This window comes from Chelonia mydas, chromosome 9, assembly GCF_015237465.2.
Source record: "Chelonia mydas isolate rCheMyd1 chromosome 9, rCheMyd1.pri.v2, whole genome shotgun sequence".
In the NCBI taxonomy this organism is placed as follows: domain Eukaryota; kingdom Metazoa; phylum Chordata; order Testudines; family Cheloniidae; genus Chelonia; species Chelonia mydas.
Window position 1 is genome coordinate 16339777 of NC_057855.1, and position 17454 is coordinate 16357230.

At 41.0% G+C, this 17454-nt stretch overlaps 1 protein-coding gene across 1 annotated transcript; it reads right to left on the reverse strand.

Moving 5' to 3' along the window:
- Nucleotides 1-787: 787 nt before the first annotated feature.
- On the reverse strand, nt 788-16656 carry CLDN11 (claudin 11). The gene is made up of 3 exons (XM_007055490.4): nt 16177-16656; nt 13061-13225; nt 788-1769 (listed from the first exon to the last, which is right to left on the reverse strand). Exons 1-3 carry the CDS (start codon nt 16400-16402, stop codon nt 1537-1539), a joined length of 624 nt encoding a protein of 207 aa, XP_007055552.1. The 5' UTR covers nt 16403-16656; the 3' UTR covers nt 788-1536.
- Nucleotides 16657-17454: the final 798 nt, after the last annotated feature.

Below are 17454 nucleotides of genomic sequence, written 5' to 3' on the forward strand. Positions count from 1 at the left end.
CAAGATTTGGTCTACACAGTTTTTGAATTGATTCAACTATTTCAGATAACGATGTGATTTAACAATATAGTTAAATCAGTTCAGCCTCCAGTGAGGATGCAAGTAGGGCTTAATCCTGCACCATTTAAATCAATGAGAGCTATAACATTGACTTCTATGGGCCCAAGTTCATGCCCTTACTCTGTTCTAAATGTGCTTCTACTGGGATAGCTTTTAAACGATACCCGTATAAGCACTTTTATAATGGTATAACTATGTCCACATTAGTGTGTTGTATCACCTTAACAATATTGATTTCTACGTTTTCCAGACATAGAAAAGATTATTGATAATTATGCTGACTCAACCTATCATTTGGAATGTTAATGCAAGGAATGAATGGTACTATAAATAAATACCCCCTGCACAGGGAGTCTGACACTTGGGTTTTGATAATTACAACACAGCATCAGAACGATACTGAGCAGTACAGACCAACTACAGAGTAGAATTACTCTCCCTGAATCACCAAGAAAATCCTTCAGAATCACTGGGAAAACTGAATAAAAACATAACAGGGAATAGATATTTGCAGACACACAGGGAGGAAGAAAAAGGCAATGTTTGCACATACTTTTTTATTTATTGTACAATATTTCATTTAAAGTACAAAGGCATCATCAGTATTCACTGGAATTTACTGTATTTGTAACTGGTACATTATACTGCGTGTTAAAAAAACTTCCATTTTAAGGATGCAAGTCAGAACACAAATTAATTGGAATAAAGAAAAGAACGTTTTTTTTTAAAAAATCAATGTAAAAATACATTTTTTTAGTAACCGATCTGTACAAAAAAAACATGGATAGTGGGGATTAGAGCCCCCTCATGTCATTTAAAGGTATATACAAGTGCACCATTTACCTTGTAATTCGAACCTTTGGGTTTCATTTCCTTCATACTGATGAATTTAGAAAAACATTGTTACTAAAATGATCAAATTCCAAAAGAAGTATTTACAGAGAAAGGCAAACAACCTTCCCTCCATCCCCAATCTTACAAAAGAGAAACATTTGTGTGCCTGGAATGCACAGTCTCTCCCTGTCCCTGCCCTTTCCATCCTAACTTTGCCAAAGGAGTGACCTTGAGTGGGGGAGAAGCCTATGGTAATGCATTCAGAGAAGCTATCAGATTCACTTTAACAGTGGGAAAGTGTCTCTTCCACACTCCCATAATCATGGGAGCTGGAAAAAAAGAATAACTAAACAACCACCAGCTAACGTGGAACTACCAAGAGCATCATGAATGCAAGAAGTTAGGGTGGATAATCAGCAAGAAATAAATGGGGCATGGCCTGGTCTGATTTGCTAGAGGTGTCTTTTAAGGCAAAAGTGGGGGTTTCATGCTTTAAAATATCAGGCACTCATGATGTGTTTTTTTTAAATCCTCCACTGTGGAGCTTGGCAATGGTGTGTGACAGTACAAACAAACCCAAAGCACCCAAGTCCACCAGTAAAAGCATGTGATGATGAAGGCTCTGGGGAGTCTCAAGGTTGCTTATACATGAGCACTCTTAGCATGGGTAGGAGAGCTGGATCCCGATGCGTAGTAGAAACGGTTTTCACCAAACGACTGAGCATCTCCTGAGCAACAGACGATGACGCAGCCACCAAAGAGGCAAAGGGCAGATCCAATCCAGCCTGTGTAAAGGGAGTATCCAAAACTCACAATTGTGGTCTCACGGTGAGCAGACACAGGGAACCAGATAGTAGCAACGATACCACACAATGCTGGGGAGACATTAAAAACAACAGTAACTGCAGCACATCAGTCCAGTCCAATCATAGATGTAGTCATGTGAGATACATTAAATAAATGTGAGGCACAGGCTTCTGCCGCTAGCCTGATCACAAGACAGACTGAGCAAATGCAATTCCCACCAAAGTCAATAAAAATTGCAAGCTACTTAGCACCTCAAGAACTGGGTCTTGATCCTGCATGGCACCTCCTGGGAGACAGCAAGTGCCCTTAAGCTCCCACTGACATGAGTGCCCTTCCAGGAGGGCAATGGGCACTTCACCGCAAATTTGGAAGGATTCTGTTTTCAATCCTTTAGGGACCTGGCAGATCACAGTAGCTTTTACTGCTGGAGACCTTGAACCATTGGCACATTTTTACAGGACACTTAAGACCTCAGGGTCACTCACCATTGTTTAACAATCAACATTCAATGAATGTCAAGATGTGCAACAGATTCAGCAATAAACTTACAGATCACAATACTTCACAATATTCACTTCTTAATATTTCAGTTTTAGGCAGGATGGGATAGCAAATTCCTTTTCAGGTCCGCACTCTCTCTTCCTCTCAGTTAATGCTGCTTCCTCTATCTATTTTGATGGTTAACAATGAAATTCATGTTTCAGAGTAGCAGCCGTGTTAGTCTGTATCCACAAAAAGAACAGGAGTACTTGTGGCACCTTAGAGAATAAATTTGTTAGTCTCTAAGGTGCCACAAGTACTAATGAAATTCAGGTTATGATGCAGTTTTGGGGGGGTAGGGAGGAGGAGAAAAATTACCAATATTTATCAGTTCAAATTTAACCCTTTCAAGCCTATCTGCAAACCATTCAGTGTTACTAATGAAAGTCACTTGCCAGTAAGTTTAAAAATACGATAACAGAGGAAGAAACAGTGGGTATGAAATCCTGACCCCACAGAAGTCAATGACTTCTGACTTCAATGACTTCTTGCAATTGACTCCAATAACCCTAAAGATAAGCAGTGAACTACCCATTCTTCCAAGTTAACTTTTGGGTTGGCGAGGGCAGGGGAGAGTGGGTATACTTTGAATGGCTTTGAGGCCTTACTTTGTTGCTTTTAGTGCCGAAGAAAACAAATAAAGGCATTGGCATCTGACTGGTAAAATGGCTTCAAAATTCATAATATCAACAGACAATCCAACCAGAACTCAATATAGCAAAACACTTGGAGCCGGACTCTCATTGCCCAGCAGCTCATGTAGTCATTTACACCAGAGCAAAGTGCTACCAGATCAGAACACCACCCACTTTACACTGATGTAAATGAATACACAACATGCAGGGCTACAGACAATCCCAACCCTAGTGTCTCCACAGATTTGACAATACTACTGACATAAAAACCATCCTCCCAAAATACAGCCAGTTGGGTGAGGCACATGATGAAGCAATGAATTATGCAGGGAGTTTCCAATTGGTGCGGATCATCGCTAGTAAATAAGTATCATTTTCTAAACTATTATCCATATCAACAAATAAAGAGTAACTACCCTGAATATTTTACAGTTAGTGCACATAGAATACATTTGTGCGTAGACTCCATGGGCTATTGACAAAGTAGGCAAATTAATTCTCCCTCTGCTTCCCTCCGTTTATATACTCCAAGCTAAGGCTATATTTAAGATTTTAAAGATCACCCTCAATAGTTCAGTTACTTTCCAAGGTCTAGCTCCCAATGAAGTCCATGGAAAAACTCCCAATGACTTCAGTGAGAGCAGGATCACACAGAATGCAAAATGACACGATTGTGATATAAACAGATGTTAAAAATCATTCCTACCGATTCGAAAAGAAGCTAAATGTGCCCTTTTCATAAACACATCACAGAAGTTAGAGTATGCGGATACTTCATAGTCCTTTTATATTGCACAGTAGAAGGAATATTTTGCACTTGCATAACAGAGACCAGAGTCTTGCCCTGTCTGTGTATTAAATGTGTGGAGTTTAGATATGACAGGCGTAGCCTATTTTCCCTTGAGAAAACAGTAGCATGCCCTCTCTCCCCCTCCTTGTCCTTCAGGCCCACGGTGGGTTCTCATGAACCTTATCTTCAGTATTTGAACTGAGTAACCTGCAGAAGGGGAGGGAACCTGAACGTGGGAGGATAAAAGCCTTACAGGAGAGATCTGAGCAGAGTGGAAGAGAGAAAGTAGGAATATCCTCACAGGCACTTAAAGGACACCGAAAAGACACTTGCCATTTGGTGCAATCTGATGCATTCCAAAGGCAACATAATTAGAATTGGAAGGATTAGGTATTTATCGATAAATGTCAATTTCACCATAAATACACAAATTGAGGAAAAGTAAGAAAAACACTGCTTGAGAACATATTAGAGTTTGATTTAAGGATATTTACTTTGTATATTTTGATCTGATGTTGACAGTTTGTGTTTTAACAGTTATAAAGCTTTAACTTTTTGAATCTCAAGCTCTATTGTTATTAAATAATTATTGGTTTCAGAGTAGCAGCCGTGTTAGTCTGTATTCGCAAAAAGAAAAGGAGTACTTGTGGCACCTTAGAGACTAACAAATTTATTTGAGCATAAGCTTTTGTGAGCTACAGCTCACTTCATATTGTCTGACCACACATTGTCTGAGCCTCCCATAATTTCCCGCAACTGTGAACATTTAAATAAATAAAAATTGAAAAATGCTTAAAACACATCATTTTTCAGCTACTGTGAAAATTTAAATAGAAAAGAATGTTTAAAAATAAACATTGATATACCCATTAAAATGATTTAAAATAAAAATGAAATTCTGCAAAGCCTAAGTATAGTTATGGCCCAAGGATAAAAGTCATCCCTGGAATGGATGATTTGAAGGTATTCAGAAATAAGGAAAATTCCATAGGAGGGCAGAGAATACACATCTCCAGTTCAAACATAACAGCAATATCTATTGGCAAACAAGTAAAATGTATGTGTCAGATCTTCAGCTGAAATAAATCAACATAGCTCCACCGATTTACGAGCCAAATTCTCAGCTGGTGTAAATCCATATAGCTTAACTGACTTCAGTTCACATGAAAACTATATGCCTCCGACCCATAAGAAAACAACCCTAACAAAACTCTCGCCTTTTATTCCTATTCCTTAATTATAAGCTATGTAGGTTAGGCCTGATTCTTTTCTTGTTTGTACCAGGAGCAATTTCAGGGAAGTCAATCGAGTCACCCCAGAGTAAGTGAGCAGAGACTCAGGCCCCTTTCTCATTATTATAATACTCCTCCTTGAAAGGTCCCACATGGACAGGAATATATGCATTTCGGAAGTGCCTCACCACTCAGGGCACCATATAACATACTTCACCATAAACATAATATAGGCAAATTAAGAACACTCTCAGAAAAATTAGAATCAGCAACAAGAAGGAATCAGCTGCAAGGGAGAAAGTCCAAAAAAGGAATGGAGATGAGAAAGGTAAGAGGAGAGATGGACAACAATATTCAGATTAAAAAATAGCGTAAGGGGGAAAAAGCTCAGACTTTTTTTTTTAAGGGGTCAGAGAAAGGAGACAGATTTTAACTGTGGAGCAAATTCCACTTCCCTGTGGGAGAAGAGCTATAGAATTTAGTAGGGACAGAACCAACAGGGGTCTACAGAAGTTACTCTAAAAACCTATAGAATTAAACAGAAAATTAGATCCTTTTTTCTGGGGTTTTGAACTATCCAGTAGGATTCTATAACAAGGATTGAAATCTATTACATTCTACTGCATGGTCAAAAAAATCTACTCCAAAGGGGTTTTTTAAAATTAAATTCTATAGAACTTCTTCATAAAGTTGCAGGAATGGTACAATGGCTTTCCAGTCTACAGCGTGATTGTGATGCTATGAAGCAGTTGGTGTGTGAACATAGATGTCCCCAGGTTATAGAGGAAGTTTCACATACAGCCAGAAGCCACACCCTTAAGGGCATTAAAAGCCAGAAATGACCAACTGAAAAACAATGCAGCACTTTATAGGCAACCAGGGTCAAAAAATACCATTTGGCATAATATGGTCATGGCTGCTGAAAGCAGTGAGAAAACATGCCCCTGCATTCTGAACATGCTCATTGCTATATGAGTTCATAATAATCACCCTCACTAAGGGTCTATCATTGATCCTGCAAAACACTGAGTGCTCTTAATACCCATTGAAGGCAATAGGAGTTGATGATACTAGGCACTCTCAGGATTGGGCCCTAAAACAATAATTCTTTATGGCTCATACATCTGAGAAGAATCAATCTGCCAATGTTTTATTTCCTGCAAGAGCAAGCTGTGCTGGACTCCGTCCTTGTGGCTATCAGGGAATCAGAGCAAAACAATAACAAGACTATGGCAGAGTTACAGATTTCCACCAACCGTGTTAAAAGATATCTTGAGGTTGTGTCAAAAATTAAAGTTGCAAGGGGAAAGATGTGGGGAAAGAAAAAGGAAAACTGTTTGGTTAAAGCAGAGAACTAGTGAGAGACTCTGTCCAGGAAAGCAGAGATTGCAACCCCAATGGCTGCCGTTATTATTAGAGAAAATATTTGTTTATGGAAAAGAGAGGAACGTTTGAAGGATGCTAATAAAGCCAATAATAATTTTGAGCCTCCCGAAAGAGAAAGACCAAGGGGATTTTAAAGGACATTTAGGGGGGTGGGGAGGATTTGAATTTGTCCTGAATGTAGGTCAGCTTTATCTGATTCTTACAAACAAGAAAATCCATGAGCTTCTAATGTTTTCAAACATGAATGTATCAACTGAGAATCTGCAAAGCCATCTGATGGCTCATGTAAAAAGCTTCTTTGTTGCCCACAAAGGGTACAATCATCTTTTCTTTTCTGTCGGCACTGGGTAAAAAAAATATATTTATGTCCATAGACTATAAGAGCCTTATCCTTCCAGACCTCTCCCCCACAACACAGGACAGAAGAAAACACTTGCTCTGATATGAGAAGAGCTCTCAGGGTCATTGAAACAATAACATCTCTTGTATATGTGGATAAACTATGTGTAAACCACCTTATTTTGATGTTGACAATGTTGGGAAACTCTGTGCAACACAAGCCAATCAAAGACACTCTATGGGTCAGTTTCACCTCCCCACATTTGGTTGTCACCAGCTGCCACCAGTTCTAAATGAGTCTGTTGATCCTGATGAGGGATGTGCTCAAACTCTGCTGGATTCCCAATACTTTGCATGGGTAATATTTCAATGTAAATCCCCCCAAAAATATTGGGAAAGAACATGCCACAATTTCAATATTTCTACAAGTCAGCGGGCTCTGATTTTACTCTGGAAGTGACAGAGTAGGATTCAAGAAAACTTGCTCTGTATAGCAATGAAAGGAAAAAGCAGGAGTTTTTGTAGGTAATTTTTAGGCAGGATTAAGGGTTTAGTGAAATAGGTTTCTCTACAAGCTGTCTGAATATAAACTGCCCCTACTTCTCTTTTCCTGCTAATACTGCCTAGGATTTTTACTAAGCCAGCCCATGACCCCTCACAAATGAGACTGGGCATTGACATTGCTCCATCATACTACTATAAATTCATATTGTCATGTCCTCCACACTAAATCCCAACCATGCCATTAATGTGTCGATTGGCCATGTGCTTGCAGGGGTTCAGACCGCTGCACTGAAACTCTTAATCTTCTGCATTATAAACTTAGTTTAATTGGGTGGTACATTCACCTAAATAGGGAGCATAAAAGGGGGTTGGGGGCTGGTGTGGAGGATAGAGTAGCGTGAATCTAGCTTGACATATTGTCAAGGGGAGTGAGTCCCCACTATCTGCTTTACTATAAAAGCACTGGAAAGTATCCGCAGAAGAAGTAAGTAAAGACAGTGTATATTAAGGCAGTGTTATACTTAGGGAGAATGTCACTGCACATGGAAATTTCCCTGAAATCTGCCTCAATGTCTCCTGTTCTCTCCTATTCAGTGTTATCCAGCGTGAGTTTCTATGATCCTCATTCTACCCAAATGGCAGCTTCCCAATTCTTTAATAGAATGTTGGGGTTTCTTTTTATATTAAACACTTCTTTTAAAACGAAATGAAATGATTCTGGATTCCCAAAGGGGAAACAATCTGGAGTTTTCCTTTAGAGTGTGTGAGGATTAGCAGAAATTTGAGATTAAAAAATAAAAGGCAATCTTTCCTTCTTGACTGCGATAATTTTATTTTAAATGTGACTTTATAACATTCAAAACTATCAGACTTCCAAGAATGGGGCTATTATGAGAGAACTGGCTGACCCCAATTTAATCTTTGACAGACTTTCCATTATTCAATGTATAAAATAACCAATGCGGTTTCCAGTTATCTTAATTTTCAAAATCAGAATAGTAGGTATTTGGGTTTTTTTTACCATCCTTTATTTCAGACCCCACCCAATCTACACTAGGAAATTGACCTTTTGTTATCAGCAATGGATCCCCATAAAACAAGTACCAACGGTTTGGCTGCTAGTCTGTTTTTTGTTCCATCAACACTAACAGTTGAACTGTTTTCAGCACTGAATCAGAGGGAACCACTTCTGACAGCTGTTTGCAGCAACAGATCGATTCCCTAGTACAGACGGGATTAAAGCAGACATAAAAATATACATCAGCACACAAGATAGAGCGGTGTGCACATGTACAATTGTTCTTACTTCAGCCTTGCTATTTTCAGTGGACATTAAATCAATGGAATATCTGAGCCCACTATTTTCCTGGCAAGTTTTCAGTCGTTATTTTAAATTCCATAATGTGCATCACGACCTCTGTTTTTCTTTTTAACAATTTCAGTGCTAAACGCACATCAATTTCTTAAATTAATAGGGATATTTACAGTGTTGGCAACTCTTGTGATTTCTGCTCAAATTTCACCAAATTTGGTATTATTCTTAAAGCCTTTCTTCCAGGAGTCATGTGACTAAGTGAGATATTTTCAGCCTTCATTTAAGAAAAAAGCAAGTTTTTAGTCCTCATGGTTGTTCAAAAAAGCTTGAATCCTAGAATCTCAGGGTTGGACGGGACCTCAGGAGGTCATCTAGTCCAACCCCCTGCTCAAAGCAGGACCAATCCGCAATTTTTGCCCCAGATCCCTAAATGGCCCCCTCAAGGATTGAATTCACAACCCTGGGTTTAGCAGGCCCATGCTCAAACCACCAAGCTATCCCTGCCCCCGTATTGAAAACGCGAACCACAAAGGTTCGATAATCCGACAGCAAATAAAAACAACCATTTTAACTCAATCTCATGATTTTTGGGGCCTGACTCATGACTATTGAATGCTATGGGCTGGCAACACCATATTTGTTTTCCAGAGGACAAATCATTAAGCTGCAGTGGTACCAAAGTCATGTACTTGTGTCCAGTATTCACATTCCAAGGACACCACACCTGGCCAAATTTGACCAAGAAAATTTAGGTAGTGTAAAAATTTATTTTAAAAAGCTTATGATGCATTCGTGATTTTTGTAATCTAACTGAAGCAGTTTTATTTTAAACATTTCCCTGCAATGCCCACACACTTTAAACACTGCAGCACTGTGCTACTGCAGGAGAGCCAGAAAGTGAAAGTGATTTGAAACTGATTAGAATAAAAAGCAAAACTGACTACAGTAATATATTTTCATTGGTGGAACTGAGTGAAATGCACAGCGTAAGCAAGGTTGTAGTGGAAGGTGCTACACTAGGGCCAAAGGGGTTAGAGCAGACAACATGAGAAAGCAAATATGTTCGGTTTTAATCCGCCATAGTATTATTGGTAACATGGGTTAGGGAATTTGTTTATTTTTATTTATACAGCACCAAACATCTGCTAGGCACTTCAGGGCTTGATCCTCCTGAACACACTCCACTCCCATTGACATGGGTAGTCAACACCTTGCAGGACTGAGCCCTTACAGACAGTGGGACTGATTCTGATCTCATGCACACGAGTGTGTATAAGGAGTTATTCCATTGGTCACAATGGAGAAAAATCAGTGAGCGATCAGAATCATGCCTAAGGAGTATTAACTGGTCCATGTCATTTTAACATTAACACTTTCTTTTCTCAAAGGAGTTGCTAGGTTGGAAACGTACAGTATGTCTACACTGCAGCTGGGAGTGTACGTCCCAGACAGGGTAGATAACACATGCTAGTTCAGCTCAAGCTAGCATGCTTAAAAATGGCAGTGTGGACAATGCAGCACAGGAGCTAGTCACCAGACTACAAGCCCGCCCCACGCCCTGGGTCTGTTTTCAGGTGGCTAGCCCGTGCTATTACCCATGCTGCAAAATCCACACTGTTATTGTTAGTGCACTAGCTCAAGCAGAATTGGTCTGTGTCTGTCTACACTGGCTGGCAGCACCCCCCCCCCCCCCCCACAGCTGCAGCATAGACATACCATTACTTACTGTGACCGAGAGTGTGGTATAGCGGTGGGTGCTTCTATGGCTATGTATTTTGCTTTTCTCTGGACTTAAGGAGCCAGGTTCTCCTCTCATTTATATTAGTATGACTCAAAAGGAATTACACCAATGTAAAACCTGTGTCAGTAAGTAGTGATCTGGGCCCAAGAAGCCTACCTATAAGCACAGGGCACAGCACTGTTTACAATAGGAAATTTCAGTTCTTTGCATCATAGGCTAACACAACATTGTCATTGTAATTTGTTACCCATTTGTCGGTCTCCTGCTCTCTGAGTGAAATCCTACCTCTCAGTCAGCTGCCATAAGCTACTCAGCTGGAACAAACTCCTCACAAATAATGAGAAAGTAACTGAAATCTCGAGAAGAAAAGAATTATGAGCCAGACCCTTTTTCATCATCTGCAGCTCCAGAGGGTCCTGATGCAGGCACAGGATTTCTGGAACCTACTAATTCACATCCAGCGCTGCTTGGTCTCCTGTGTCCCAATGAGAGTGAGGCTAAATTTTTCAACCTAAACTTTTTTAGGTGAAAAATGCAGACTGGTGACACTGAAACATTTCACAAATTTGTGTCAATTTGGCTAAATTGTTTTGGTCAAAAAAAAAAAATCTGAAAAAATGGAAATGTTTTGGTTTTAGCATTTTCAAAATGAACTGTTTTGATTTTTCAATACAAAATGACTTTTTGTTTTGAGATTTTCCTTGAATTTATTTTTTTAAATCTAAAAACATTAGAAAACGTTCAAAAGCTAAACAAAACATTTTGTTTCAGGTCAAGGAAACATCTGCTTGACCCCAAACAAATTTTTGTGCTGACTATTTGGAATTGGTGGTGAACTGAAAGATCCATTATTCAGACCTCTCTCGTCCCAATTTTATGGTGGGGCTAGCGGATCCATCTCTACTCAGATCCGCCAACCGCTGCACTACACAGAGCTGGGACACACAAGCCAGGACTATTTCCCCCCTCTTATTTCACCCCTCCACCAGGATCCCCCTCTGCCAAGGTTGGCTATTTTGGTGCTCCAGGTTTTAGACTGTGGTCAGTGATGAGTTCACACGTTACATTAGCCCTCTATTTTGACTGCCTACAATAGGGATGGTCTGGCAAACCTGCAAACCCACACAGGGCCTATATATCTGATTTTAGGGACACCATTTGTGACAATATCCTTTTAAAATCCAGATGCACTGCTATAGGCCCCAGCATCACAGGCATGGAATCAGTCTCACTATACATTACAGTATTATCCTCTGACCAGTGGCCTGTTAAATGAGTCTGGGGACTCAGCCCAGTTCCCAGTGCGCCACACAGGGGCAAAACCTACCATCATACCCTTGTTGGAATTGTCAGGAGAGAGCCCAAGGACTGAGCAGGCATGGAGACTCAGTCTAGTTATGGAAGGGATTCCCTTCAGGTCAGAGATGAGAGGAGCTGCCCCTCTTCCAAGGACTTCAAAAGGACTTCTCCAGGATGCTCTTCAAAAACATTAAGTCACATGGTGTTTTTATAGGTGTTTAGTTGCTGGAACTATTTGCAGAATGAACAGCAAATTAAAGGCTAAACTCATAACTGGGGGTGGGGGGGGGGACGGGGGAGACTGGAGCTCTTCGGCTGTGCTCACTCCTCTTTAACTGACTAACCCTTGTGCTCCAGTCCCCAGCCCTGGCATGCGCTGCAGCCGCTCATCAGTTCCCAAGCCCCAGCACTGACTACCTCTGCTGTGGCAACTACACCCAGTGTTCACTTTAACAAAATAAAAAAAACCAACAACTGCATGATGTCAGTGCTGGCTGCCACGCTGAGAAAGCCAAGGACGAGGCAGAGCTTGCACAAAGAGGCCACTTTCCCTCGCCCCTCCTCCCCTGCTAAACAAACTGATAAAAACAAGACACCAAGGCTGTTGTCGAGATGACGAGGCCTCAAGAATACACAGGTGTCACACTTGGGACAATGAGCTTCACAGTCTGATTCTGGTCAAAACAATCTCCCACTCAGTTACGGAGAAAGGGAAGAAATTGTGAGATGAACTCAGAGTCAAGGGGGAAAGGGCAAGACTGACGGGCCACATAGGGAAGAACTGCTGAGTGTATGCATGCACATGTCCTTGCCCTCAACTTTATACCCTGTCCTGTTTTTGAAGCCAGTATGCCTGCAAGACTTGTACCTTCTTAATCCTGCTTTCCTCAGCCTTACACTCAACTTATTTTTATGTGATTCCACCTGTGACACTTCACAGGCACAGAGCTAAGACAAGGAGAATTTGGGGGCTGATCTTTTTCTCTAGGCAACTTTGGGGCAATGGGCAGGGGCGCTGTAACAATTTTTTATAGTGGGGGTACTGATGATGTAAACCATGCGTTTGTTATTACTACTTGAAGCCGGGGATGCGGCAGCACCGCCAGTTCCAGCACCCCTGGCAATGGGAATCTAATTCATGTTCCCGCTCTCCCCTGCCTTACCCCGCAAACATAGTAACACTACTGCAGGCTAGCTAGCCAAATCAATCACCCATGGGCAGCTGTGTGTCTGTCACTACTGATCACCCTACCGTAGACTCGTGCTGGGTGCTTTACTTGGAGCAAGATGCCAAAGGACTCCTTAAGACAATACACAGTAGGGTTTAGAAACCCTTCTCCTCCCCCCGCCATCATTCATTGCTTCTTTTATTTGTTCTCCTCCTCATGTTTATGCATTTGTTTTCTCCAACAGACTATGTAGTTAGTCCACTTGTCCAGGCTGTGGTTAGGCCAAGCCCAGACAGCCATGTCTTCTGAGCGATGGATCAGGTAATCTCCTGCCTACTCAGTTTGTACAGCATGTTATCCTTAAATCAAAAGACGGGAAGTATGTCCAGGGGTCAGATGTGCACCTTACCCAAGAGAATGAGCAGGACTCCTCCCAGCTGGGAACGCCGGTACTTGGCAGCTCCAGGTTCATGACCCATCCGAATACAGGGTAGAACAGTCAGCAGCAAGAAAACAGCAGGGAGGCCCAGCACTGTGGCAGCAATCATCAGTGCTCGGCATGCCTGGACATAGCCTGTTGACAAGGAAAGGAAGCAGAGTCTTGATTAATAAACAAAAACAACAGGAGGAGATATTCAGCCAAACACTCCTATAGTACTAACTACCTAAGCACCAAGAAGCTATGGAGCTGGGGAGCAGAGGAGAGGACAGCAAGGGAAGAATTTGGCATGGGAGGAATTTTCCTAGGTTCCCAATCCCTAACACAGAAATGAACCTGGTTAACAGCAGAAATTTAAAATGGAAGTTCTCAGACAGTGGTCCATGGTCCACACCACAAAGCCCATCCTGGTGGTCTGCAAAATGAGAGCAATCTGGGTCATTTACATTCTTATAACTCAGGGATATAAAACCACCCCGACACAGCTGAGATATGGGACAAAACCCAATCGATCCTGAAGGGAGCATAAAGTAAGGAAATGATCAACTCTGTAACATCAAACTTCTTTCTCATAACCCTATGGTAGCCTCTCCTAGGAGGTATCTAGGGGGTTTGGACTTCCAGCAGTGAGGACGGGCAGTACCCAGCTGACCCATGGCACCGACCCCCCCACCAAATCAATGGAACTTCAGTAGATAGCTCCACTCTGTACTTCATTGTATAATATTCCAGTGCTGTTGAAGCCCCCACACACAGTGGAGGCAAATTTCCAGAGGCTTTGGTTAGCCAGGCTAGATGGGGGATTGAGAGATGGGCACCAGTTCTAACAAATAGGAAATTCCACGAATCCCTCAGGCCAATATGGACATCACAGGATTCAGGGGTTTAATAGGCTGAACTCCCTCCCACTTCAGCAGGCAGGTAAACCATGTCCTCTACTGAGTTTCTGTTAACCTATGCAACAACAGCTCAACACAAGACAGCAGGAGATCATAGAGCTGGTGACTGTCAGTGTCCCAGGACAAGGCACTTGTCATTTATATTTGTCTGTGAAATGCCATGCACTCCTATTATAACTAACAAAGTAATTACATACATAATAATAATGTTAAAATTTGCTTTTGTTAAAAGGGTCACATGTTTGGCTTTGGTACAAAGTTTGTTCCTATTGTTTGGAAGTCTCCTATCTGCTCCGGACACAGTCTTAATGGGATAGGGAGGTTCTAGGGGAAATGCACACATACACCCAGCTCCCATTCCCATCCTGTCCAACAGAAGGAAATGACAGCACTGCCATAGGAGAGAGGATTCATGAGTTCAGGAACTCTGATGATACCACACAATATATCTGCAAACAGTGCCTTGAATCAAGAGTCACAGAATTAATTATCATGCAGATGAGAAACCAGGGTTCAAGCATTTTCCTCTTCTTGGACATGTAGACTCTGTGTACATTTGAACATCTGCTTGAAAACAAACTCTTTAAAAGGTGTATGGTAAACGAGACTGAAAAGCCCTGTGTTGTTTCAGTAGAATCGGTCCCAGTTAAACATACATACGCATTCATTTTAAATCCTTCTAACTCATTCAGTAAGAGGTACTGTGTGGATTTCAGCTATTAGACAAATCAGGATACATTAGTCCCTGATGTATACCCACTGGTATTAAAGAAGTTACTGCAAGAAGTATTTTGGCCTGTGATATGTTATTTTTGTTGAAGAGGGGCATTGTTTTCTGCTGCTAAAAGATTTATATACCTATTAATGAAAGTTTAATAGCACAACTTTTTTTCTTCCAGGCAGGGGTTTTCTCAGTGCCTTCTACAGCAGCAAGTATATTGTGGGCAGTGTGGCACTATACTAATAAACAAACAAGAAGGAAAATTTACTAAAAACTAAGGCACAGGAAAATAAACAGAAATATGAGCGGAGTCTAATTAGTTACTGTGGTAGTGGACACTGCAAGAAACCCTGTGATCAGCAAAACTTAGTGCTCTGCAACACTGACTGACTGACAACATCTGAAACAAATCCAGGGCTTTTCCACCTTCACTGAAACTCTCTTCAGAGCTCCTGGTAAAAATGTGAACAAATAAAGAAAAACAATTCACTGAAAAGTGGCTGGCAGACCTCCTCCTACCCCTCCTGAATTGCAGGGAGGAGGCCAAAGGCACAGAACAATAAAAAAGTGTTACAAAACTGACGGTGATGGAAACGGATAATGCTACCAGCTAGCTAAACTATTCACAGATGCCAAGATTGTACAAAGAATCCATATGCTGAGGTCCAGAAGTTTGGTTAGTTAGCACAAAAGGACATATTCAAACTTAGTGACGCATCATGTTTAACTTGGACTTTAGTGTGAAACTAGTTTAGCAAATTACACAATTAGCAAATATCAACAATAATTCAATATAGCAAATAGGAATAACTGTATAATTAAAAGTTCTATATTGTATAGTCTTAATAGGAGCAGAAAGCATTTGAATATCAAGACTAAGTCTTCTAAATTAAAATCAACTGTTAATAATCTAGTATTAAAAATTAATTATACTCATCAATATTTTAATACAGTAGATCTATAATATTTGTAAGACCAGCTTAGTTATTTATTTAAAGAACTTTATTATTATCTGAAGTCAAAACCTAAAGTTAATAGAAATAATTGTATAATTCAAAACTCCAGGCCATATCCTATTATTATAATGTATTCTTTGTATGACAGTAGCACCCAGAAGACTCAGTTGTAGACCACGAGAGAGAAAGAATTAGTGTATCAAGAATGACAGCAAATAAGAATAAAAAATAAAATGGATCATTGACAGTGTAATAAAATAGAATCATACCTAAGACATAATTAAAATATTAGCCATAATCTATCTTTAATATTAGCTGTAAATATAGGATAGTATCAATCTAGTAGAATTTTGAATTCTATGTGTATTATAATTAGTGGGTGAGATCCTGCGCTGTTGAAATCAGTTGGAGTTTTGCCATGGTCTGACTCTGGAGCAGGACTTGTTGCAAGAGGAGCAGCACTTCTCCCTTCATCTCTGTACCAAAAGGGAGACAGCGAGGAGCCCATACCTGGCAATATGAGGATGTCCACTAGTGGCTTGCAGTGATAGAGCCCTGTTGCCATGACACAATCTGCCCACAGCCCTTTGGATCCCAGCTCGTCCATCTTCCTACAAGTGGTGATGGTGTAGCCACAAGTGACGACCCACTCATTGGTGGCTGTTGCCACGATCACACCAATCCAGCCAACAAAACTAGAGACAAATCCAACTAGGTGCAAGCAGGTGGCAACCATGTTAAGCTGTCAAGCCAGGCAGCTGAAAGGAAAAGCACAAAAAGTAAAGAGTAAAGGAGATGACTGGGCTCTGTAAGCTGGAGCAGCCTTGGTGCTGAAGAAAACAAGTGCTGGGACCTGCCCTAAACTGTCAGCAGATAGGACTGGAGTTTGGTGTAAGCAGATCCTGAGTGGTGCTCTAGTGGCAGGGATGCCTCTGATCAGCTCAGCCTCTGGGAGTGGTCAGAACTCCTGCCAGCCCCACTGACAGAGATGGGAGGAGTAACACAGGGAGCCCTACTTCTTCCAGCTAATCAAGAAGGAGCTGAAAGACAAACTAGCCAATCAGAGAGCAGGGAGAAGAGAAGGCTTCAGAAGTGTAGACTTACCCCATTTCTATTACCTTGCCTTGGGGGTCCTATGTTACTGTCAGAGAACTAAACCCGTCAGAATGTAACAGAGTTGAGTGTGGCTTTGTATATTTATAAATACATTCTCTCTCTCTCTCTGGCTAACTGAACTAATAAAAGGAAAGGCCAGAGCTTTAATTTAAAAAAATATCAAATAGTTGGACTATTGGAAGTGCAGATGAAAGTGGAGGTTAAGCAACATTGTGGGGCTGACTACAGGTCATCACACTAAGACACTCCCGTTGGAATGGGCTGGGGAGGGAGGGAGGGAGGGAATAAAACTGGCAGATAAAGTTACTGGAAAGAAGAAATTGATCCTCTTACCAAAACAGAAGTGTCTGTAGTAAGCAGCCTAGTGAAGATCAGTCATGTTTCCTTGGGATCTTTTCTGATGCCTTCTCTGTCGATGGAAAGAAAGGACAGACAAGTTCCTGCACTACCTCTGCTGTGCCCCAGTTCTCAAAGTACTTTGTAATTCAGACTCAAAATGTCTCACTGATCTACTTTCCAGCATCTTATTATTTCCACTTCTGAATCGTGAGACCCAGAGTAACTGATTTTTCACTCATAATTACTTAGGTTTGTAGATTTCAGGTTATTTATTCTGTAAAGAGAGGAGCAATACATTTTTTTAATGTCAAAGAAGAAAAAATTCACTTTTCC

Excerpts from the sequence above, each read along its gene's own strand:
- CLDN11 (XM_007055490.4), bottom strand. The coding sequence starts at position 16,402 with ATGGTTGCCACCTGCTTGCACCTAGTTGGATTTGTCTCTAGTTTTGTT. Across the intron at positions 13,226-16,176 it reads GGACATCCTCATATTGCCAG|GCTATGTCCAGGCATGCCGA; the intron begins GTATGGGCTCCT and ends CCTTGTCAACAG. Across the intron at positions 1,770-13,060 it reads AGTCCTGCTCATTCTCTTGG|CATTGTGTGGTATCGTTGCT; the intron begins GTAAGGTGCACA and ends ATGTCTCCCCAG.